A 25,524-nucleotide genomic window follows, 5' to 3' on the forward strand; every position below is an offset into this window, starting at 1 on the left:
CCAGTTACCTTCACGTTCTGATATGTGTATATTTTCTGGGTTCTATATGGTAACCGGTTACCTTCACGTTATGATATGTGTGTATATTTCTGGGTTATAAGATCAAGTCAGGTCTTTTTTTTTCTTTCAAATTTGATGTTTTCATATATAATATAAGTATCCTATGACTCCTCTTATGGTAATTGGTTAGCCCTTTTATGGCTGAAGATTACTCATCTTAGGGTAACTGGTTAGCTCTCCTACTAACATGTTATGTAACCTAGATCTTTATATATTTGGAACCGTGAAAAATCAATCTAGTAACTAGTTACCTTAACCAGACTTTGAAAAAAAAAGTACAATCTAAAAAACAGGAATTTTTTTTATAATAAATAAAAAAAACTAATAAACACAATTCATATTACAAAAAAATTGCAAAACAACCGAAGTAGAATTTAATCTAAAAATAGTTATATTCGTGGCACCATTTGTCGTCTTCATTCCAAAGACAAATCATAGCTACTCGAAAGGTGCTTTAAGGTCAACACTTTTGCCAACATAAAGCAGGAACCCTTCGAGAGACCCTCAAAGCTTACATCAACCACTTTAAGGAGGAAGCTGCAAGGACCAAGAAGGTCGACGATAGCCAGCAGCTGATGGCCTTGCAGGCCAACATCCGTACGGGATCCTCGTTATGGGATGACCCCCAATGGAGAGGATGCCATAGGCTTGATGACTTCATTCTTTGAGCACAAGAGTATATTAACTGGGAAGATGCACAAATTGGAGCATTTGGTGGGACCGTCACCTTTCCCATTCTAAGGATGCCAAGCCCCGTGGCTTCGAGGACCCAATATCCACCCTACACTCCTGTCCAACCGAGTGTGACGAGTGCCCAATTCAGTCCAATTTTCCCTCGACCTGGCTTTATGGTTGTGCCACCCGCTGGTTTTAGTGCCACTTCAATGGGATATGGAGTAGTGCCCACTGGATACAGTGCTTATTAGCATGCATTCAGTGCTGGAGTTGCTGCTCCATCCCATTCAATCCCACCAGCCGGACCCCCAACAGCAGTAGACGCAAGAGCAAGGGCAAAACACCCAAAGGAAATGGGACGGTGCAAATAGAACAGGGAGATGCCCTCGACGAGAAGTATGTCTCGTGTATTCCAAGTACACTGACTTAGTTGACTCTCTGGAGAACATCTTTGTGGCCACAAAACAACACGTCCATTACCGAAAGCCACAACCCATTCGGAGAGATAGGGAAAGGCGAGATCCCAACAATTTTTTTTTTCATAACGATGTGGGACACCACACCAATGAGTGCCGCAAACTCAAGGATGAGATAGAAAACCTCGCGTTAAACTTACTCTCGAGGGCCACGAGCCTACAGTGCAACCCTAAATGCCTAAAAATTGTCCAAGTACTAAGAGAAGTTGATCAAGACTCGAGCATAAGACCTAAGTCAACGACTTAGGACTCTCATGAGTTACTTTACGTTGAGTTGAATTAACAAAGTCCAAGTTGCCTATTTACTAAGTGCCAATTCAATAATAATAGTATAATCATGGCAATAAAGTAGTGCAAGCTGCATAAGTTCACATGGAAAAATATTTACAATAGTGATCGGGGTCTCGAGCATTGATTGTCTATACTCGAATAAACTATGGCACACATGCCTACTTATCTAAATATATATATATAAAGAACAAAATTACTGGGGCCCTTGGCCTGAGGAAGATGGGTCAAAATGAGAACCCCTAAACTACTGCTCGGGGAGAAGAGAGGAAAGAATGTCTAAGGACTTGGGGTGTCCTCGGTGCCAAAGAGTTAGCACTGGAGAACACCACTGGAGATACTGGAGATTATGAACATCGTCAGAATATGGGAATTTTCCAAATTCCAGTCGAATTCCTAGAAAGGTAAGAGTTGCATAAGGTGTGCAATAGGCATTTTGATCACTTCTAACGTCAAAATATGCCTAAAAAGACATATAAAATGTCAAAATTTCCCCTCAAGTGCCACAAAAAGCATGTTCCCAAGCATGCACCTAAATTATCAAACGAAACTCGATGCAAATGCAAAGTACAACACAAAACCAGTAATATACTTACTCAAGATATAGTGCCTACAGGTGCTGAAACGAGCTTGAACTTTGAAGAATTGCTTGCCGTTCACCCATAAATAAGACGATTCTCGCCAACCGTCCAGAATTGTAGAGAAAACTCAAAAATGGTTGAAGGTCTTGGAAGCTTGAGAAATAAGAGAGAGTTTTTGAGTTTGGAGATTTTGATTTTCGAATGGTTAAGGTGAATACTGAGAGGCGGTTCTCGAGTTTTTATTGATAAATGAGTTTTAGACTCATTTATCTATGTGTTTTTCAGGTAAATTATTAGGTGTTTGTTTTGTTTTGTTCTATTTTACGTTGGTTTTTGTATGTTTTCAGGTGTCGAGGGGCTTAGGTGTGGAAATATGGTGGAAAAATCGACAAAATGACAAAAATTGGTGGAAAGCGTGTTTCGGAGCACTTCCTGCGACCGCTGGAAGGGTGTCTTGCGGCCGCAACTGCAGAGAAGTTTTTGCATTTCTAAAGCATTCCTACAACCACAAGAATGACATTCTGCGACCGCAGGATATGTCTACAAATGAGAAAAATGCAGATTTTTAATTAAGGGTGTTTTAGTCATTTCATGTTTGAAAAAACATTAAGTAGGTTTAAATTACGATAAAAGAGAGGGAAGGAGACACTTTTGCAGATCTGGACTGGAGGAGGAGGCTTAGGAGTGCTTTGGAGAAAGATTGGATTGATCATCTAGAGTTCTTTTCTTTTCTTTTCTTTTTACTTTTAGTTTATGTTAATTTCATGTTTATGGATTTCTTAATGATAAACATGAACTAAATTATATTTAGGGTTTTTAATTGAATCTCTTCAATCTTTATTATGAATTAATGCAAGTTTTTAATTTATTCTTCACTTAAGATCTATTCAATTTGTGTTGATTATGTATGTGATTGATTATGCACCTTTTACATGCTATTTATGAATTCAAATCAAAATCTGAGAAGTGAGATTTGGATATGCTAAAATTGAATAGACATAGATTTCAATTTAGAACGAGAGTATCAAATTGGTCTATGTGATTTAGGGTTGAGTTCATTGCTTCCTATTGTTTAGATTTCTCATAGAAATATAGAGAATTTGCATTAGGTCGAGTTTTATATTTCTTAACCTGAATATTTAACACTTTTGCATGTCTTTCATCTTAATGAGAAGAATTATCTCTGTGATTGCATTAATGAATAATAAAGTGGATAGTAGAGGAAATTAGAATCCCTAATTTCTTATATATATTTGAATCAAGTTTGCTGCAAGATTATTGTTCTTTGTTGTTTTTCAATTAATTCTGTTATTTATTATTTTAGATTTAAAAATTCCAATTTTTGATTACCAAATAGAAAATAAAATAAACTATTGGTACTTGATAATCAGTCTTCGTGGGAACGATATCGGTCTTACCGAAATAAACTACAAAAGCGATTACGTATACTTGCATAGCTTTAATTTTTGCAACAAGTTTTTGGCGCCGTTGCCGGGGACTGAAAAATTATCAATATTAAAATAGTTAATTTTATTTCTAATTTGGCTATCTTTTAAATAATTTCTAATTTGCTTGGTTGCGGTTGTTCTTTATCTCAGGTACTTTCCTTATATGCACAATAGAAGGGGAGTTGACAGTCCAATTCCAATTAATCTTGAGATCGAGAAAGAGTGCAAACGAAACAGAAGAAACAAGAGGGCTGAAAGTTCCACTGTTGTTACAGCAGATATTAATAACAACAGTGTGGAAAACATGAGCGGAGGAGCACCACAAAATCATAATCCTGTTGGTCAAAGATCTCTACGGGACTATGTAATCCTTACTGTCACAGGGGTACACTCATGCATCCGTCCACTAGCAATAGAGGCAAACAATTTTGAGATCAAGCCTGCTATCTTGCAGATGGTCCAAACTGTTGTTCAATTTGGTGGCCTCCTCACTGAAGACCCCAATATGCACATATCCAATTTCCTGGAGTTGTGTGCCACTTTCAAGATGAATGGGGTGAGTGATGATGCCATTAGATTGCGCTTGTTCCCATTCTCACTACGGGAGCAAGAGAAATGTTGGCTGAATTCACTTGAGGCCAATACTATCACCACTTGGGATGCTCTAGCTCAGAAGTTTTTAGTGAAGTTCTTTCCACCTGCTAAGGCTGCTAAACTGAGAGGGGAGATCAATAACTTCTCTCAACTTGAGGGAGAATCCTTGTATGATGCTTGGGAGAGGTTCAAGGACTTGATCAAAAAATGTCCCCACCGCAGTATTGAGAAGTTGATGTTGGTCCACAACTTTTACAATGGTTTGTGCGGTACCACTCGCACAATCATTGATGTAGCAGCGAAAGGGGCGTTTATGAGAAAAAGTGCTAATGAAGCTTATGAACTCTTAGAGGAAATGGCCACTAATAATTACCAATGGCCAAGTGAACGAGCATGCAGTAATAAAAAGGTTGCAGGGGTTCATGAACTAGATGCAATCACAACCTTAACTGCTCAAGTTGTGTCTCTAACTAAGCAGTTGCAACAAAATACCATGTCTGCCCAGGTTGTGCAAGCCCAAGTAATGTGTGAATTGTGTGGGGGGCCTCATCCTTTTGACTAGTGCCAAGCTGCTTTAGATCCCGAAAATGTCCCATTAGATCATGCTCAAGTTCAGGCAGTGGGTAATTTTCAGAGGCCCTACAACAACCCCTACTCTAACTCATATAATCCGGGGTGGAGAAACCATCCTAACTTTTCCTGGAGAAATAATCAAGGCCAACAACAACCATTTCAAGCACAATATCAGTGGCCTATGACTCAAGCTCCACCACAAGCATCAACCTCTCAGCAACCTAGGCCACCAGCTCCTACAGAATAGCCAAGTGAATTACAAGCTGCCCTATTGACTCTCACCAACACTCAAACTCAGTTTATGACTAAGACTAGATCCTCCATCAGAAATTTGGAGATGCAAGTGGGGCAGTTGGCCAATATGTTGAATACTAGGCCTCAAGGGAATTTGCCTAGCAATACTGTGGTAAATCCTAAGGAGCAATGTTAGCTATCATCTTGAGGAGCGGGAAAGAAATTGAGTGTAACGACCCAAAATCGCTAATAAGGCTTAAGGGCCTTGATTAGTGTGCCTGGAGGGCATAATGGGAATTATGTGTGATTTTAATGATTAAGATGCATGATTATGATTTAAAGCATGATATATGACTATTTGAATATTTGAGATGCTTGACCATGTGTATTAGTATGCATGTAGGCCCTGATTAGGTTAGAAGGGCATAATCGTAATTTTGGCCATTTTGGGCATAACTGCATTGATATATGTGATAATTGTCGAGACCACATTATTATGTGGATATATTTGTGATCTATGACTCGAGACGATCCTAGTGAGCAAAGTAGCAAAAAAGTCATGGCGGGGATTTATACCCGGCTCGGGGTGAGCCTAGGGGTATAAATGGGATTTTAGCGAGTATATTGGAGCCTATTTTAACATCGAGGAATATAATTGGTGAATAGTTAGGTATCGGGAATTAAGTGGGAAATATTAGAGACACTCGAGGAGTTAGCGGGAATTGGGTAAAATGACTAGAATGCCCTTAAGTGGATTAAAGGGTTAGAAATAAAGGGGAGGGCATTAAGGTCATTTGGCTATCTAAAGATGGGAATTACTGAGGCTTTATGTTAGTGGAAGTTGTAGAAAAATATAGAAGTCTGAGGAAAGAAAGAAAAGAAGGAAAAGGAAGGAAAAGAAAGGGAGAAAACAGAGAGAGTTTTCTAAGGTCGGTTTATGCTTCCTTCATCAGTTTCTTGAGGATTTTTGGAGCAAAGCTCAGAGGAGAGCTGGGTTAGGCTAAGCATCAAGGATCCTAAGCTAGATTTGAGGAATTGGCAAAGGTTTAGCAAGAACTCACCAACACTTGAGGCTAAATTCTGTAAGTCTCTTCAGTTCTGATTTTGGTTCTTAGCTAAGTTATATAAGCTGTGTTGATGGGGAATTTTAGGAAAGTTGGAGCCAAGGGTTGCGGAAAAGCAAGCCAAGGAGGTCTAGAGACAACTTGAGGTCGAAATTCCACCAAAGGTATAAATTCTAAGCCTTAAACTCTGATGTTTTTACTGGTTTTGCTGAGTTTCTGAGCTTAGGGACAGTTATGGTGAATTTTGGGATTAGAGATGCATGTGATTGGGTTTTGGGTTTTGAGTTTTTGGGGTGCTTGGGATGAGTGGAGTATGTTTATAAGGTTGTTTTTGAGGTTGGCAAAGATTTGGAGAAGTTTTGGTTGAGTTTGGTTCGAGGGAATCGCAGGAAGAGAAATTTGGAGTTGGCCTGTCTGTGACTAGCGCTACAGCGCTAGCCTTTGGGCACTGTAGCGCTAGGCCAAGCTTCCTCGGGGATTTTGCTTCTGTTTTTAGCGATGTAGCGCCCTCCAATGAGCGCTGTAGCGCTGCCCTATTTTCAGAAGGGGATTTTAGGGTTCTTTGCAAGGGTTTTTGACCAAGGGTTTGGGGTTTGATTCCACCACCTTGTTTGGTGGAACTAGGACTTCCCAGGGGCTCAGGATTGGCCCCGAGGCTAGGTTTTGGACTTGAGGATTGATGATGACTTTGGCCTATGGTTGTGTTTAGGTGAGCGCTAGGGCTTGAGGGGGATCATGCTCAAGGAGTCGAGTGATCAAAGATAGCAAATCGAAAGGTAAGAAAACTGCACCCGGTTATATGATTGTGATGGGACTAAGTGCTCCCGATATTTGTATCGTGTCAATGATGGTATTATGCCATGGGACATGTAAAAGCAGCCTAAGGGTGTTGTACACTATATTTGCGCATAGGGCGCGACTCGGCCACTGGTAGTCGAGGACAGCTTAATATTCACTAAGCTCGGTTTAAGCGGGCCAGAGTCAGTGGGATAACGGAGGGAGCGGCCTGAGGGCGCTAGCCCTAGTTATCACTTGTGACTGATATATGATATGAGATGACATGTTAATGTGCTGAATACTTGATTATACTAAATGATTATATGGTTGAGAACTTGTGATGCGATATGAGATATTGATTTGTCTGTTGATTGCTTATGCTCTGTTGTTGTGTTTTCTTGCTGGGCCTTGGCTCACACGTGCTACGCGGTGTAGGTAAAGGCAAAGGCAAGCTGGACCAACCCTGAGATGGAGGGCCGCGGGGTGGAATGTACATAGCCAGTTGTTCGATCACCATGGTCGAGGAGTGGGTCAGGACAGGGATTGCCTAACTATTTGTTTTGCCTTAATATGGCTTGTTATTGTATCTAAACCTTATGACTTCTGTAAACGGTCTTTAAACTTATCATTTTTTGGGATCCCGTGTAAACAGGAAATGTTTCTTAATGAAAATGTGGCTTTTGAGACCAAAACATTTTAACCCTAGTTCCTCTATAGTTTCAGTAACACGCTTTTAACTAAATGACTTGATTAGCAAGTCTAGCACTTTATAAACACACAGTGTAGCGGTCTTGGCTATCCAGGGCGTTACATTGAGGGTCCTTCTCTAAAGGGGACTCAAGAAAAAAAGGCAGAAGAAGAGGAGAGGTGTGAAGAAGTTGAGCCCCAAGTGGAGGAAAAGGTTACTGAAGGCCTTGCAACCAAGGAGAAGATTCAACCGGTAGTTGTTGATTCTAATGTCAAAATCCCGTATCCACAACGACTCCGGAAGAATTCCCTTGACAAACAATTCTCAAAGTTTCTTGAGGTGATTAAAAAGCTTCACATTAACATCCCATTTGCTGAGGCTTTGGAGCAAATGCCGAGTTATGTGAAATACATGAAAGAGATTTTATCGAAGAAATGAAGGTTGGAAGACTTTAAGACAGTGGCACTTACTGAGGAGTGCAGTGCAATTCTCGAAAGGAAGCTTCCACAAAAGCTTCAAGATCTGGGGAGTTTTACTATCCCTTGTACTATAGGGAAATTTGAATGTAAACATGCTCTTTGTGATCTTGGAGCAAGTATCAATCTCATGCCTCTATTTGTTTTTTGAAAGCTTGGTCTTGGTGAGGCAAAGCCTACTACTGTTACTCTTCAGCTCGCAGATCGATCAATCAAACACCCAAGGGGATTTATTGAAGATGTGTTAGTCAAGGTTGACAAGTTTATTTTTCCAATGTATTTCATTGTTCTAGATATGGAGGAGGATACAACGGCTCCCATTATTCTTGGGTGACCATTCTTGGCTACCGGGCAAGCCCTTATTGATGTGCAAAAGGGTGAGTTGAGGTTGAGAGTTCAAGGGGAAGTAGTGGTCTTTAATGTATTTAAGGCTATGTCTTATCCAAGAGCAAGTGATAGTTGCTTTAATGTTGATGTGATTGATGAGGTGGTTTCGAAAAAGAGGATTACTAATGATCCTCTTGAATTGGCTCTGGCGTTGGGTGGTGATAATGAAGAGGAGGATTGGGAGACTCGTGAGTATGTGAAATGGATTAATTCTTATGGTTCATATTACAAGAAGAAATTTGAAGAATTGGGGCAAGTGCATGAGTGCCCCATACCATCTATTGAGAAGCCTCCAGTCCTTGAGTTGAAGTCTTTACCGAAGCATCTTTGTTATGTGTACTTGGGGGAGAAAGAAACGTTGCCTGTTATTTTATCTTCATTGCTATCAAAACGTGAAGTAGAAAAACTTTTGAGGGTTTTGAGGGCTCATAAACGTGCTATTGGGTGGACTTTGGCTAATATTCGAGGAATTAGCCCTTCAACGGTTATGCATAGGATTCTTATGGAAGAAGATAGCAAACCTTCCATTGAAGCTCAACGAAGGCTAAATCCCTCTATGAAGGATGTTGTTTGGAAGCAAATACTTAACTGGTTGGATGCGGGGGTAGTCTATCCTATTTTTGACAGTGCTTGGGTGAGCCCTGTTCAAGTGGTGCCTAAAAAGGGAGGAATAACTGTGGTAAAATATGAGAACAATGAACTCATCCCTACTCGTATTGTGACGGGATGGAGAATTTTTATTGACTACCGCAAGCTGAATAAGGCGACGAGAAAGGACCATTTCCCGGTGCCATTTGTGGATCAGATGCTTGATAGGCTTGTAGGCCACAATTATTATTGTTTCCTAGATAGGTATTCAGGTTACCACCAAATTGCCATCGCTCCGGAGGATCAAGAGAAGACAACATTTACCTGCCCATATGGTACCTTTGCTTTCCAAAGGATGCCTTTCGGTCTTTGTAATGCGCCATCCACTTTTCAAAGGTGCATGATGGCTATTTTCTCCGACATAGTAGAAAAAAGTGTCGAAATTTTTATGGATGACTTCTCGTTGTTCGGGTCTGATTTTGATGAATGCTTGGATCACCTCAAAGCGGTTCTTAAACACTATGAAGAATTGAATTTGGTACTTAATTGGGAGAAGTGCCACTTTATGGTGAGAGAACGGATTGTCTTGGGACACAAAATTTCTAGTAAAGGCATTGAAGTGGATCGGGCCAAGATTTCTACTATAGAGAATTTGCCACCTCCAATTTCAGTTAAAGGAGTGAGGAGTTTCTTGGGCCATGCGGGGTTTTATCGGAGATTTATCAAAGATTTTTCCAAGGTCTCGAAGCTATTGTCCACCTTGATAATGAATGGGGTCCCTTTTGATTTTAATAAAGAATGTTTGACTGCTTTCAAGACTCTCAAGGAGAAGCTCATTTCAGCGCCTATAGTGTGTGCACCTAATTGGGACCTTCCATTTGAGCTTATGTGCGATGCTAGTGATTATGCGGTTGGAGCGGTTCTTGGGCAGCGAGTGGACAAGGTATTTCGAACCATATACTATGCTAGTCGAACTTTAAATGATGCTAAACTAAATAATGCAAAAACAGAAAAAGAACTTCTAGCTATAGTTTATGCTTTCGATAAGTTCTGTCCGTATTTAATTGGCAATAAGGTGATTGTGTACACGGACCACTCCACTATTAAATATCTAATGACAAAGAAAGATGCTAAACCCCGTCTCATTCGGTGGGTCTTATTACTCCAAGAATTCGATATGGAAATCTGAGATAAAAAGGGTACCGAGAATCTTGTGGCGGATCATTTGTCTAGGTTGGAAGTTGAGGAAGATAAAATTACCAAGAAAGTGCAAATCAATGATTATTTTCCAAATGAGAAATTGTTTGGGGTGAGTGACAAAGCCAAAGCACCATGGTATGTAGATTATGTCAATTTCCTAGTGGCAAAGGTTGTGCCTCCTGAGATGTCTAGAGCACAGTTGAAAAAATTCTACTCTGAGATCAAACATTATTATTGGGAGGAGCCCATCCTCTACAAACATTGTGCTGACCAAATAATTCGTCATTGTGTACCAGAAGATGAAATGATCTCTATTCTCACCCACTGTCACAGTCTTCATTGTGGGGGTCATTTTGGTGCTACTAGGACAACAACAAAGGTATTGCAATGTGGTTTCTTTTGGTCTACTTTATTTAAAGATGCAAATACTTTTGTTAAGTCTTGTGATAGATGTCAATGTACCGGTAACATATCACGAAGAGATGAGATGTCTCTGAATGTTATTCTTGAAGTTGAGTTGTTCGATGTGTGGGGGATTGATTTCATGGGCCCTTTTCCATCCTCCTACAATAACAAGTATATACTGCTCGCTATGGACTATGTGTCTAAATGGGTGGAAGCAGCGGCAACTCCTACGAATGATGGTATAGTAGTTCTAAATTTTCTGCACAAGAATATTTTTACTCGGTCTGGAACTCCCTGAGCTATCTTAAGCAATGAAGGGAGTCATTTTTGTAATAAATGGTTTGATGCTTTGCTTGCTCGGTATGGAATACGACATAGAACTGATTTTCCTTATCATCCACAGTCTAATGGGCAAGCGGAAATTTCTAATAGGGAGGTCAAGAGCATTCTTGAAAAGACAGTTAATAGCTCAAAGAAGGATTGGTCTAAAAAGCTTGATGATGCTTTATGGGCTTATAGAATGGCATTTAAGACTCCCATTGGCATGTCTACTTATCGGTTGGTTTTTGGTAAGGCTTGCCATTTACCGGTGGAATTAGAACATCGAGCATATTGGGCAATGCGAAGGTTGAATATGGATTGGAATGCAGCTGGGAAAAATAGGCTAATGCAGCAATTGATTGAACTTGATGAGTTTAGGAATGAAGCCTATGAGAATGCTAAGATTTACAAGGAATGCACCAAGAGATGGCATGACAAGAACTTGTCTCGCAAAGAATTTCAACCCGGTCAGCAGGTATTATTGTTCAATTCAAGGTTGAAACTTTTTCTAGGAAAATTGAAATCGAGATGGTCGAGTCCGTACACAGTAGTAACAGTGTTTCCTTTGTGTCGTTGGAGTTAAAAAAATCGAAATAATGAAACATTTAAGGTGAACGGTCAACAAGTGAAGCCATATTTGGGTGGTCCCATTGATCAAGCCAAGTCCATTATCATGTTGAAGCCTCTCTGAAGAGGAGTTCAACGTCCGGCTAAATGACGTTAACGACAGCGCCATTGGGAGGCATCCCAAATTCATTTAAGTTCTTTGAGTTTTTAAGCAATTTTAGTTGAGACAATTTATATTTTATTTATTAGTTTTTGGTTCATTTTATTTTATTATTATATTGTAAATATTATGGATTTTGTCATCGTGAAATACGTGAAAAAAAAAGGAAGAGAAGAAGAAGAGTAACAATTGATGAGGTTGCGGTTTATAGAGCAATCCTGTGACCACAGGAATCATTTCTTGCGGCCACAGGACCAGAGACTTAGGCAAAATGGGAGCAATCCTGCGACCGCAGGAACCACTTTCTATGGCCGCAGGTTCAGAGGTCCACGAGAAATGGGGAGATTCCTGCCACCATAGGAATGGTGTCCTGCGGCCACAGGGTCACGTATTTTTCTTTTTTTTAAAAATAAATAAATAATAATAATCTATATTTGCATCAGACTCTTTCCTCTTCTTTTCATTTTCATTTTCTCACTTTCATTTTCTTTTCATCCCCAAATCTCATTTTCTCATTCATTCTTTCAAAACATTTCAAGAGGCCATATCACTCCAAGGTTTTGTAAGTATAGTTATCTTCTACTCATTCTCAACTTTCTCTCCATCATCATCTATCATTGTAAGTCTTCTTTATCTTTCTCTTCTTAAGTTTTCCATTGTGTTCTTAAGAATTTTTTTCATGCTAATCTCTTGAATCCGAAATTTGTGTGGGGTGTTTGATAAATATATGTTATTTCTGGATTCTTAAGATATCATTGAAATAATTTTATTGCATGTTGGTGGATTTGCATTTGTATTGAGATTCCTTGATTTTGCAATTGGGAAATTTTGACCTAATTTCGAGTCCGAATTTTTTTTAATGATTTTGTGAAATTGAATTGACATTGGTGAAATTGAGAACTATAGTTGCTTATTTTTATGTTCAATTTCATTGGGTCTTCAATTTATTTGGAAAATTTTGCCATTGTCCTATTCTAAGGTGTAAATTTGGGGATTTTTCAATTTGAAGGAATTGATCATTGTTCTTGTGCTTGTTTTAATTGGGGAATCTTATAAATTGAACATTGCTATCACTTTTGCAATTGGTGCCCTTAAGTAAATTGTTGGTGGTGTGTGCATTATTTTGACTAGTTTTGGTTCTTGTGTCATAATGTCCACAAGTAGAAAACGGACTAAAACTGGAAAAACGAAAAAACACCAACCACCTCCCCCACCCATAGAGAATGAGGACGCCCTAAATTTTGAGGATGTGCCTAGGTTTGTCAACCCAATGACCAATTCTAGGTACATTCAAGATAAGGAGCGTAGCCTTATTAGAGAGAGAGGGTTTGCTACCAATTGGAAAGATGAGTTTATTGTCCCTGAAGAGTATACATCAATGATTAGAGCCCATAAGTGGGAGGTTTTCTATGCTCCTCCAATTTCTGCTATCATCCCTGTCGTTAGAGAATTTTATGCTAATGCTTTTCACCATGACTATACATGGGAAGCAACTGTTGGGGGCAAAACTGTGAAATTTCACAGAAGTGATATCAATAAATTTTTCAAATTGCCTACCTTAGAAAATGATGAATATAGAGACTTACAGGACCAACTCTGTGAGGAGAGTACTTGGGACACTATCTTACAAGCTTTAACCGCGCCAGGCACTGAATGAACCTTCAATGGCACTCATCGAGTGGGGTTTCCCTTCAATTTGTTGACGAGGGAGAAAAGAGTGTGGTTGTATTTTATTTGTTCAAATTTGACACCCACCGAAGCCTTTACCATTGTCACCCCAAGTAAAGCGGTCTTGCTGTATGCTGTCTTACACAAGAAGTCTATAGATGTTGGCAATATTATTGCTGCTATTTTGAATGAGTGTTGTGTCACTAGTTATGTGGGGCTTTATTTTCCTAGCCTTATCACTAGTTTGTGTCTGCAAGCAGGAGTCCCCATTAATGAATTAGAGGCGAAATTTCCCCCTCTATTTTATGATTTGGTCAAGATGAACAATGTCAAAAAAAATTCAGCTGTTCCTAGTGCAGGTACCTCAAGACAGTCTGCTCGTCCACCGCCAAGAACTCAGAATGTCAACCAAAGGCTGGACACTTTGGTCTCACAGTTCCAGCAGCACAACTCATGGAGTGTCAATGTGGCGCAGAACCAATATGCCTACAACCAAGCTTTTGCCACTCATTTTGGCATTGACACTAGTAGATTTCCACCCTATCCACAACCACCCAACTTTGGGTATCCTCCACCTGAGGGGGATGACGAGGCAGGGCCTTCATCGTGAGTCGAGTCAGGTAAGTTTCCTTTCCTTAGCTTTTATTTAAACATTGGTGACAATGTTTTTGGTAAGTTTAGGGAAGGGGGGTTTTCTTTTAGTTATTTGTGTTAAGTTAGTTGAGTCAAGTGACTGTTTCGTTTGGTGTCTTGTGTTTTGTTAAATTGTGTTTGGTTTTTTTTGTGTTAATTGTGTTCTGTGTTAGGGTATCTAGAGAGTCTGTCGAATCAAGATAACAATGATTAGCCGATGAGAATACGTGAATGACTTGTAATATAATTCGAGAAAAATATATTTGATTGTAAAAACAATCTGTGTGCTTGGTTTGACCACTTCTTTGGATTATTCTAATTCATTGTAAAACTAAATATTTGATCATGATTGGTAAATTCTTGCATTTAAATGTATTTACACTTGCTGAATTTTGAATGTGGAAAGAATGTATGAACAATTCTAGAACTTGCTTGCTTACTATTTGAGGTGAAATCATAGACAATGCTTGTGTTAGGAAAATGATTTAGGCGATTTTTTTGGAACGTTTGAGCTTTTCAAGCCATCCTTGATTAATTTATCCTTAGTTACCCTTTTTCGAGCCTAAAAGTATAACTTTTTATTGTTAACCACTTATTTTGAGCCTAATTGAACACTTAATTATTATTTTTTTCATTCCCTTGATTTATACCATGAGCATATAAACATATAAATGGGGATTGATTTGTAATGGGTGTTATTGTTTGATTTGGTTGTGACAATAGAAAAATAAAAGGAAAGATTGAGTGGAAAATTCGAAAAAAAAGAGATTGAAAATAAATTACACTTCTTATGTTTGTTCACATTGAAAAACATCTGTGTGCTTGGTTTGACCACTTCTTTGGATTATTCTAACTCATTGTAAAACTAAATATTTGATCATGATTGGTAAATTCTTGCATTTAAATGTATTTACACTTGCTGAATTTTGAATGTGGAAAGAATGTATGAACAATTCTAGAACTTGCTTGCTTACTATTTGAGGCGAAATCATAGACAATGCTTGTTTAGGAAAATGATTTAGGCGATTTTTTTTGGAACGTTTGAGCCTTTCAAGCCATCCTTGACTAATTTATCTTTAGTTACCCTTTTCGAGCCTAAAAGTATAACTTTTTATTGTTATCCACTTATTTTGAGCCTAATTGAACACTTAATTATTATTTTTTTCATTCCCTTGATTTATACCATGAGAATATAAATATATAAATGAGGATTGATTTGTAATGGGTGTTATTGTTTGATTTGGTTGTGACAAAAGAAAAATAAAAGGAAAGAATGAGAGGAAAATTCGAAAAAAAAAAGAGATTGAAAATAAATTACACTTCTTATGTTTGTTCACATTGAAAAACATAAGTTTGGGGAAGTGTAGTTGAAAAAAGAAAAGAAAAGAAAGAAAAAAAAAAGATACAATTAGTGTGAATTCTTCTCAATCTTGGAAAATAAAGGGAAATTTAGGGTTGTTTGGATTACAATGTGGATATCAGGTTTGGGTTGTTTGGATTATGTGCTTATGGTATATATGAGCCTAAATGACTATCTTATCTACCGTTACCTAAGCCTCTCAATACAAGCTTTAAAAGACCTTTTGATTCTTGAACATGCATTGATTTATATTAGTGGAGAATAATAAGTTTGCAAGCATATGGAAATTTGAGATTTGATGGATTGATGGTGAGAGCTCAGCATGTGTAAATTATTTTAAATATGGTTTATTTAATGTTCATGATTGAGTAGACAAAAATGATCAATGGGTTAAGGTAAGTTGAAGAAGTGGTTGGATTGAAAATCTGGATTACTTGTCAATTATTTTTCGAAAATTATATATGCTTGTCATTCATTAATTTTGAGGCTTAAAAAAATTGTGGTTATCTTGATTCATTTGTTTAGTGTTTGTATTTATTTGTTTAGTTTTTCTTAAGTTTTGTTTTCTTTGCTCGAGGGCGAGCAAATGTTAAGTTTGGGGAAGTTTGATAAATGAGTTTTAGACTCATTTATCTATGTGTTTTTCAGGTAAAGTATTAGGTGTTCTTTTTGTTTTGTTCTATTTTATGCTGGTTTTTGTATGTTTTCAGGTGTCGAAGGGCTTAGATGACTTAGGTGTGGAAATATGGTGGAAAAATCGACAAAATGACAAAAATTGGTGGAAAACGTGTTTTGGAGCACTTCCTGCGACCGCAGGAAGGGTGTCTTGCGGCCGCAACTCCAGAGAAGTTTTTGCATTTCTAAAGCACTCCTGCGACCGCAAGAATGACATTCTACGACCACAAAATATGTCTACAAATGAGAAAAATGCAGATTTTTAATAAGGGTGTTTTAGTCATTTCATGTTTGACAAAACATTAATTAGGTTTAAATTACGATAAAAGAGAGGGAAGGAGGCACTTTTGCAGATCTGGACTGGAGGAGGAGGCTTAGGAGTGCTTTGGAGAAAGATTGGATTGATCATCTAGAGTTCTTTTCTTTTCTTTTCTTTTTACTTTTAGTTTATGTTAATTTCATGTTTATGGATTTCTTAATGATAAACATGAACTAAATTATATTTAGGGTTTTTAATTGAATCTCTTGAATCTTTATTATGAATTAATGCAAGTTTTTAATTTATTCTTCATTTAAGATCTATTCAATTTGTGTTGATTATGTATGTGATTGATTGTGCACCTTTTACATGCTATTTATGAATTCAAATCAAAATTTGAGAAGTGAGATTTGGATATGCTAAAATTGAATAGACATAGATTTCAATTTAGAACGAGAGTATCAAATTGGTCTATGTGATTTAGGGCTGAGTTCATTGCTTCCTATTGTTTAGATTTCTCATAGAAATATAGAGAATTTTCATTAGGTCGAGTTTTATATTTCTTAACTTGAATATTTAACACTTTTGCATGTCTTTCATCTTAATGAGAAGAATTATCTCTGTGATTGCATTAATGAATAATAAAGTGGATAGTAGAGGAGATTAGAATCCCTAATTTCTTATATATATTTGAATCAAGTTTGTTGTAAGATTATTGTTCTTTGTTGTTTTTCAATTAATTCTGTTATTTATTATTTTAGATTTAAAAATTCCAATTTTTGATTACCAAATAGAAAATAAAATAAACTATTGGTACTTGATAATCAGTCTCCATGGGAACGATATTGGTCTTACCGAAATAAACTACAAAAGTGATTACGTATACTTGCGTAGCTTTAATTTTCGCAACATTTACACTCATAGAACTTGGGGTGGAAGCAACCCCACCCCAGCCATCGGATTACCTACGACGTAGGTACTCAAGAACAATCCAACGGTCAGGATACAAAAGGCATAGATTGTGATCATTGGCATTGGAAAAGGACCCCTTTGGCACGAGGCGAAGGGAGGCCTAGGGTATGGATTGGACGTTTTGGGTCGAGCTGACCTCGTATTAATTGCACAAATTGATGGGCCCAACAATACAGAGTCTGTTGGGGTTTTATGCCCTAATTAAAACCCAAATTCTTTGTAATCTCATTTTATTATCAATAAAAGAATAGAAATCATTTTTTTGACTTGGTCAATCACTTTGCTCACATGTTTTATTTTCATGATTATTTGTTTAATATAAACTTCTATTAAATCCCGAGCATATATCTAATCTTATTTATAGTGACGTAATCACAGTGGAATATAAATATGATTATATGTTCAAAATAAGTTAGTCCTAAGATTAGTCAGTGCACCGGATTTACACTGACTTGCCAATCTACGATATGATCTACTTACACATTACAGTGTTATGTTCTTTCCAGAACATTAGCAAAGTAGATAAGATCGGATGTATTTGTTACATCAGACAGGACCGATATTGACAGTTGATAAGATAAGTAAGCATACCGTTATTATCTATTCTAGTCATATCATATTGTTGACCATAGGTCAATTCAATCTCAATTCTGAGTGGTTAGTATTCTAACTGATTGTATTATTTGAGTTCTTTGACTTGTTCGTTACCAGCTTACCCTACGGACTAGCCCATACTTACATCTTGGGAACTCGGTATTATAATTGAGTGGGATTGTTCATCATAGATATGAACATCTATAGCTTCTAATGAAGAAGTGAAACGATGGTTTCCTTTTAGTTTGGTTCAAGGTGTTAAATGATAGAGATCTCATTTCAGTAATTAAATTAGTTTACTGAAAAAACATTTACAAGGAACTAAGTGTTTTAAGGATAAAATACAATGAGGGGTAAAACAGTATTTTAGTCCTATCTCATTGTAGACCGTCTATAGAGGATTGAGTGACAATTATGGTTGTAACAATAGATAATTAATAGCATATCTATATTTGTTATAGAGCGTTCTATGAATTCAAGAGTGCAATTCCAAGTCTATAGTGGAGTCACGAGGAATTAATAAGTTAGTAAATTTATTTGTTAGATTTATGATAACTTATTGGAGCTTGATTTCATAGGCCCATGGTCCCCGTTGTACCTTGGATAAAATCATCTAGATAGTCTCAATTAATTGATTTAATCATCAATTATAATTATCAAAGTTGACCAGGTCAATTTTGGATAGTTTCACAGAGTTGTGTAATTTTGAGAAGAAAAGAGAAATTATGGCAGATTTATTAATTAAGATAAATTGGTATCTAAATTAATAAATTAATTTAAATCAAGGTTCAAATTATAAATAATTAATTTGATAAAGGATTTAAATAATTATTTAATTAATTAAATCAATAGAACATAATACAGGCCTTGATTTTAAGTCCAATGAGCTTATAATCAAATGGGAAATTTCACGGGCCTATAGCCCATGATAATTTTGACCTAGGGCTTCAAAATGACTGTTATTTTGATAATTTTTTAATTGAATTAAATTGCCTAATTGAGTCTATAAAAGGAGTGCTTAGAGAGAAGTCAAAAAGAATAAGTTTGAGAAGTCACAAGTCAGATTTTCTGATAGTTTTATATTCTCTCTAAACACAAGTCCTTTTCTAAGCCACTTTGTTATTTTCTCTTCTTCTCTCTATATCTATTTCATGTGTTGAGAATTGCCCACACTAGTCTAGGTGGTTCTAAGGATACATTGGAAGATTGTGAAGAAAATAGAAGATCGGTTCAGTTTCTTGATAATACTCTGCGACAGAGAGGATACAAGAGTTAGAGAAACTGAAGGAATGACTCTTAATTCCGCTGCATACACTGTAAGTATTATATTATTTGTTTCTCTTTGAATTCAATTTTAGAAACATGTTTTAGGCTATCTCGTATTAATTTGTTTAATATTAGATATACATGAAAATAAATAAAGATCCTGTATAAGTTTTTTCCAACAGAGTCAACATGTGGCGTGACTTTCCAGAGTGATATTAAGGGAAGCCCAAACGTCTTCCCCAAAGACCTTTCAAATTACTCCTCTCAGTCTAAGTCTCTAATGCCCGAGGGCGAGTGAAGACTTGGGGGGAAAATGTTGTCTGTATTTTTACCACCAAACACATGGCAATTAGAAGTAATTAACGATAAGACAAGACATGATGTTCTCCCAGTGTGAACTCCTCTAGGTACCCTGAACCGGCTAGACGCGGATGTCTCTAAGGGAAGCCACCCTCCGAGGTCGGTCCTTGAGGCGTGGATGTCTCTAGGTGAGGCCACGCCCTAATGACCATTTTAGAGGTCCTTGTGCCTCTAGAAGAGCTGTCAGGTGTCAGTCACTCCGAATATGAGCTACCAAAAGATCGTCTAGCAATATTTTGGAGAACCTTGAGTAGTGGTGTCGAGTCGTACACTCGACAATCAACATTTCTCACTACGCCGCCTGACATGGAGAAACTTGCAGCTACACTCTGACACTGTCAGAGGTATGTTCCCTATAAAATTGGTAAACAACCACTACTACAAATATAGGCTTTCTCTGCGGTTTTTTTTAAACAATAAATAAAAAGCGCAGTGAAAAGGTTTGAAAGAGTCAAAAAAATTATATTTAATGTCCGCGCCCTATTTTATTGCGGTTTTTAAAAAAAAACGCAGTGAAAGGTTTGAATGGCTCACTTTTCTCCACGGTTTTGGGTATAAAACCGCGGAGAAAGGTGGTCTCCACCCACTTAAGCACAAAAACCTATTTTTCCCACTCATTTGCTCATCTTCTTCTTTGTTGAAAGGTCACGGCCGAAGCTCTCTCCCACCACCGTCCCTACCCATGGTAAGCCCCACGTTGTCTATTTTTTTTTGTTTTTTTTCCATTTCCTTGCATATTAAAGCTTGAAATCATGTATATATACTTAATCTTGAGTTATTTTGAAGTTTTAGGGTAAAAATGAAGAAATATTGTGTGGGTTTAATGGTGGTTTCTATGTATGTTTATATGGTTATTTTTTGTAATATTTTTTAAATTTTATATAGGATTGGAAGACATTTTCATTGTTTAAAACGTGTATTGATTACTAAAACTTGATTTCTTTAATGTATATTTCGGTTTAGGGTATTTTTGTATTATTTTATTTAGAATAATGTTGTTTACATAATTTTTTATATTAAAAATTAGTGCTTGCATAATTTTGTATATTATTTAGGTAATGATTTTTTTAAAGTATATTTTTGTTAATTATATTATTTTAGGATCAATTCAATTACCATATATTTACTAATGTTTAACTTTTTATTGTAGGAAATATTTGTTTGAGTGTGAGCTCACACTCAAGGTTGAAATATTTGTTCGAGGTTGAAATTGGTGAATATTAATTTTTAAGGTAAGTAGTAATTACTACTTAATTTTTTATCTTTATTTTTTATATTTACAAACTATTGTTAGAGGAGTTTGAATATATTAGATATTCATCCATAGTGAAGTAGGTTCTGAGATAAAATTGTGTGCTGCGGAGATAACAGAAGGTTGAGAACATGTGTGCCTTAGTGTAGTAGGATCTGTGAATTTTCTGTGTGCTGCGGTGACTTATGGTTGAGAACATGCATGTTGTTTGTTATATGTTTTGTTTGATGTGAATTTATAGGTAGATAACTCGGGATATGCTATAAATACAGAGGAAACTCTGCCCAATTTTTTTTTTGATGATATTAGTTGAACATGTTTTATAAGTTACTATATATAATAATAATGTTTTTGTTTTTTTTTTGAAATTTTAAATACATATGAATTTTGGATATGTTATAGAAATAAATGAAACTCTGTCCATTTAATTTTATAATTTAATAATTGAACATAATTTTAAAGTATTACTATACTAATTTTCTTTTCATTATCAACTTAGGAATTAGGTAAATATTATCATTATGGATAAGTCATGGATTCTTGAGAATAGAGAAACACAACAATTTCAAGACGGATTCAACCAATTTTTAGAATTTTGCCAAACAAATTGTAGTGATCCGGAAAGAATTCATTGTCCATGTATAGATTGTGGTAATGGAACAAAAGGAAATATTACCATGATAAAAAATTATGTATTTTGTCGGGGATTTGATACAAGTTATCGTACATGGTATTGGCATGGGGAATCATTGAAAAATAATAATCCATATCCATTCGGGAGGCGAGGGGTTGATCATTTGGGTTATAGTGATTTTGACGATCATCCTATGGAATTGCACGATGAAGCACAAGAAGAGTTTGTTGATGATCCTTCAAATTTTGATAAATTAGTTCGAGATGCAGATAAACCATTATTCAATGGTTGTCTGAAACAAAGATTACCAACGATGGTAAAATTTTACAACATAAAAGCAGAAAATGGAGTTAGTGATAAATGTTTTAGTCAATTTTTAGCTGCTTTTAAAGAGATTTTGCCGTCAGATAATTGCTTCCCTGAGTCTACGTATGAAGTGAAGAAAACTTTAAATTGCATAGGCTTGAAGTATGAGAAGATCCATGCATGTCTGAATGATTGTGTGTTATATCGTAAAGAGTATGCAGACATGGACACTTGCCCAGAATGTGATTCACCCCGCTACAAACCTAACAAGAGTAAGGAGATTAGGAAACTTATTCCTCAGAAAGTGATGTGGTACTTGCCTTTGATTCCGTGGCTTAAGTGATTATATCGAAGTGCAAAACACTCTGAAAACTTAATATGGCATGAGACTAGACGAGTGAAAGATGGTAAACTTCGACATCCTGCAGATTCGCAGGCTTGGAAAAAAGTTAATAACTTAAATCCAGAATTTAAAACTGAAGCAAGACATCTTCGTCTAGGTCTAGCTGTCGATGGTGTAAATCCACATAAATCTCTAAGTAGTAGGCATAGTTCGTGGCCTGTCTTCCTTGTTATGTACAATCTTCCTCCGTGGTTAGTGATGAGAAGAAAGTTTTTGATGCTCACGTTAATGATTTCAGGCCCAAAACAACCGGGACACGATATAGATGTTTATTTGGCACCATTAATTGATGATTTGAAAGATTTGTATGAAAATGGTGTTGAGGCATATGACGGTTTTAAGAAAGAAGTCTTTAACTTAAAAGCTGTTTTGTTGTGGACTGTTAATGATTTCCCAGCTTATGGTAATCTATCAGGGTTAAGCACAAAAGGTTATCAGGGATGTCCAATATGTTGCACTAACACAAAGGCTATTCGTCTGTCTAATGGGCACAAAATTTGTTATATGGGTCATAGACGATATTTTCCCCTAAATCATCATTATAGGGACAAAAAAAAAAGCATTTGATGGTGATAAAGAACAAGGTGTTGCTCCTTTGCCACTTTCGGGGCAACAAATTCTTAAAGAAGTAGAGAAAATTGATTTCAAGTATGGAAAAATGCAGAAAAATAAGAAAGTAAGTGGATGTTTCCAAAGGAAATCAATTTTTTTCGTCTCCCTTACTGGAAAGATTTACTTGTTCGACATTGTTTGGATGTCATGCATATAGAAAAAAATGTGTGCGAAAGTATTATAGGTACATTACTTGATATTCCCGGTAAAACTAAGGATGGTTTAACTAGTCGTTTAGATCTTGTTGAAATGGGTATACGAACTGATTTAGCACCTGAACAGAAAGGTAAACGCACATATTTACCTCCTGCTTGTTTCACGTTGTCCAGAGAAGAGAAAAAAGTTGTATGTAAATCATTTGCAGAGATGAAAGTGCCTGATGGCTATTCATCCAACATTCGAAACTTGGTATCCATGGGAGATTTGAGGCTGATGGGTATGAAATCACATGACTGTCATATGTTGATGCAACAATTACTTCCGAATGCTATTCGATCACTATTACTGAAAAAAGTTCGAGATTGTTTAACAAATGTTTGCATGTTCTTCAATCATTTATGCGGAAAAGAATTAGAAATGAAAAAATTGGATGCATTGCATTATAAGATAGTGGAAACTTTATGCAACCTTGAAATGTTTTTTCCGCCATCCTTCTTTGACATTATGATTCATTTAATGGTTCATCTAGTAAGGGAAGCCAAGTTGTGTGGACCAGTTTGGGCGAGATGGATGTATCCATTTGAAAGAAGTATGAAGGTGTTGAAAAGTTATGTGCGTAATCATTATCGTCCTGAAGCTAGTATGGTTGAATGTTATATATCGGAAGAGGCAGTAGAATTTTGCTCAGAATACATGAGTGGGGTTGAAGCAATCGGAATCAGCAAACCACGAAATAACTCAGATGGAGTTGATAAAGGACTACGAGGGAATGGAACAGTGACCACCATGTCTAGGGCAGAATTAGATCAAGCTCAATTAGTTGCAAAATAATCCTGAGATTCAATCATATATAATGTAAGTAGAAAATATATTTCAATCATATATATTAGAGTAGTGATTTTCTTTTTGTTGTTTAAACTTTTTATTATTTCTTTTATGTTTCAGTGATCACATAGAGTTATTACGGTCGATGATTCCAAACAAGATTAAAAATAAACAAAAATGGGTTATACATGAGCATAATAAAACGTTTTGCCAGTGGCTGAAGAATACAATTTTGACGAAGTTGGGAGAAAAAAAATCATGGACTGTCGACTGAGTTGAAGCGCATATCTCTTGGAGCAAGCATTGATGTAATAAAGCATCAAGCTTACATTGTTGAAGGGAAACAATTTCATACTAAGTCAAGAGATGATGCTCGGCTGGTTCAAAATAGTGGAGTAAGTGTAGTCGCAGAAGCTATGCATTTTGCCAGTGCAAAAGATAATAACCCAATTTCAGGCACAATGACATACTACGGGGTTGTTGAAGAAATATGGGAGCTAGATTATTCATTATTTCGTATTCCTCTTCTTAAATGTTCTTGGGTAGACAACAATACTGGAGTTAAAACTGACGAACTTGGATTCACTCTGGTTGATTTAAGCAAGAAGGGAAGCAAGAACGATCCTTTTATCATGGCTTCCCAAGCGAAACAAGTGTTTTACATTCTTGATCCAGTTCATGATAAATGGTCCATTGTTTTATCAGTTCCCGAGCGGAAGTTCTCAGAAAAAGAAGAGTACGATGAAAATTATGATTTATATCATGACTGTTTCATTGTTGGACAACCGATACATGAACAAGTTGAGAATATTCAGGAACATGATAATGAAAGCGATAGCGATGATCGTGATTATCTTAGAACCGACATCGAAGAAGGAATATGGGTTGATTGTGAATCGACCAGAAATAAAATAAGAAAAAGAAGAAAACATGTTTAGTAAGTTATATAATTCATTAATACTTGTGATTATTTATTTGTATAATGCATTAACACTTGTAATTTGTGTGATGCAGTTGGCGGATAAAAGAGATGACAAAGAGAAACAACAAGGTCGTGGTAAAACAAGAATGAGTTACATGACCCAACAAAAAGCCAAAGGAATCAAGAAAAATCTTCAATGGAACGATTTGGGACAACCAATAGGTGATGTGTATACAAACATGATATCATATCTTGGATCTAGAGTACGAGCCACGATTTCTATCAACTCAGGTGATTGGAGGAAGGTCCCACAAGATTTGAAAGATGGTCTATGGGAGGATATCATTGTAAGAAATTATCATTATGATATTTATTTATTTATGTGTGATATCTAAATTTAATAATTACTTTTCTTAATTATATTCTCAGGGTGGTCACAACATTCCTCAAACCTTCAAACGTGAGATTTTGAAAAAAGCTGGTCAAATAATGAGAGATTTTAAAAGTGAACTCACTACTGAGTACATCAAACCTTTGGCTGAAATGGGTATGATGGAAGAACTCAAATTTCCCCCAAAGAGGTATAGCGATATAATTGCCGAGAGAGAATGGTTACAATTTGTAACTAGTCGTCTAAGTCCAGAGTTTCAAATAGTGCATCAAGAACAAAAAAAATGTGCATTACTAATGAAGTCAAGGCATCGAACCTCTCGTAGAGGAATGGCTAATATAAGAGAAGATTTGGTAAGTATATTTGATATTATAGTTTAAATAATGGTTGATATTATCGCAACATATAACTATAATTATCTTGTACAATGCAGAAAAAAGAACGAAATATTCAAAATCCAAAGAGGTATAAAGTTTGGCTTAGATCGCGTGAAAAAAATAAAGTTCTTGTGACAAAGCTAGACTGACAAATTGCCAAAAAGATAGTAAGTTTTCTAAGGTTTCAGAATCAATATATATTTTTTTTATTTATATAAACTAATTTAACCAAATAATATCTTGAGTAGGAGGACGTCAAAGAAAAATTGATTCGTGGCGAAATTACAGCTCAGG

General features: G+C 36.5%; 1 protein-coding gene and 1 non-coding gene across 2 annotated transcripts; one reads left to right on the forward strand and one right to left on the reverse strand.

The window, feature by feature from the left end:
* Positions 1 to 4,240: 4,240 nt before the first annotated feature.
* Positions 4,241 to 4,347, reverse strand: LOC133820463 (small nucleolar RNA R71). Its single transcript, XR_009886871.1, has one exon. It is a non-coding gene; the product is annotated as a small nucleolar RNA R71 (small nucleolar RNA).
* A 4,020-nt stretch (positions 4,348 to 8,367) lies between these two features.
* On the forward strand, positions 8,368 to 11,526 carry LOC133814372 (uncharacterized). Its single transcript, XM_062247339.1, has 4 exons — positions 8,368 to 9,984; positions 10,108 to 10,758; positions 10,918 to 11,310; positions 11,446 to 11,526. The coding sequence occupies exons 1-4, from the start codon at positions 8,368 to 8,370 to the stop codon at positions 11,524 to 11,526; spliced, it is 2,742 nt and encodes a 913-aa protein (XP_062103323.1).
* Positions 11,527 to 25,524: the final 13,998 nt, after the last annotated feature.

Source organism: Humulus lupulus, chromosome 2 (genome assembly GCF_963169125.1).
Source record: "Humulus lupulus chromosome 2, drHumLupu1.1, whole genome shotgun sequence".
In the NCBI taxonomy this organism is placed as follows: Eukaryota; Viridiplantae; Streptophyta; class Magnoliopsida; order Rosales; family Cannabaceae; genus Humulus; species Humulus lupulus.

Excerpts from the sequence above, each read along its gene's own strand:
- LOC133814372 (XM_062247339.1), top strand. The coding sequence starts at position 8,368 with ATGTCTTATCCAAGAGCAAGTGATAGTTGCTTTAATGTTGATGTGATT. Across the intron at positions 10,759-10,917 it reads CTCCTACGAATGATGGTATA|TCTAATGGGCAAGCGGAAAT; the intron begins GTAGTTCTAAAT and ends TATCATCCACAG. Across the intron at positions 11,311-11,445 it reads AATTTCAACCCGGTCAGCAG|GTGAACGGTCAACAAGTGAA; the intron begins GTATTATTGTTC and ends GAAACATTTAAG.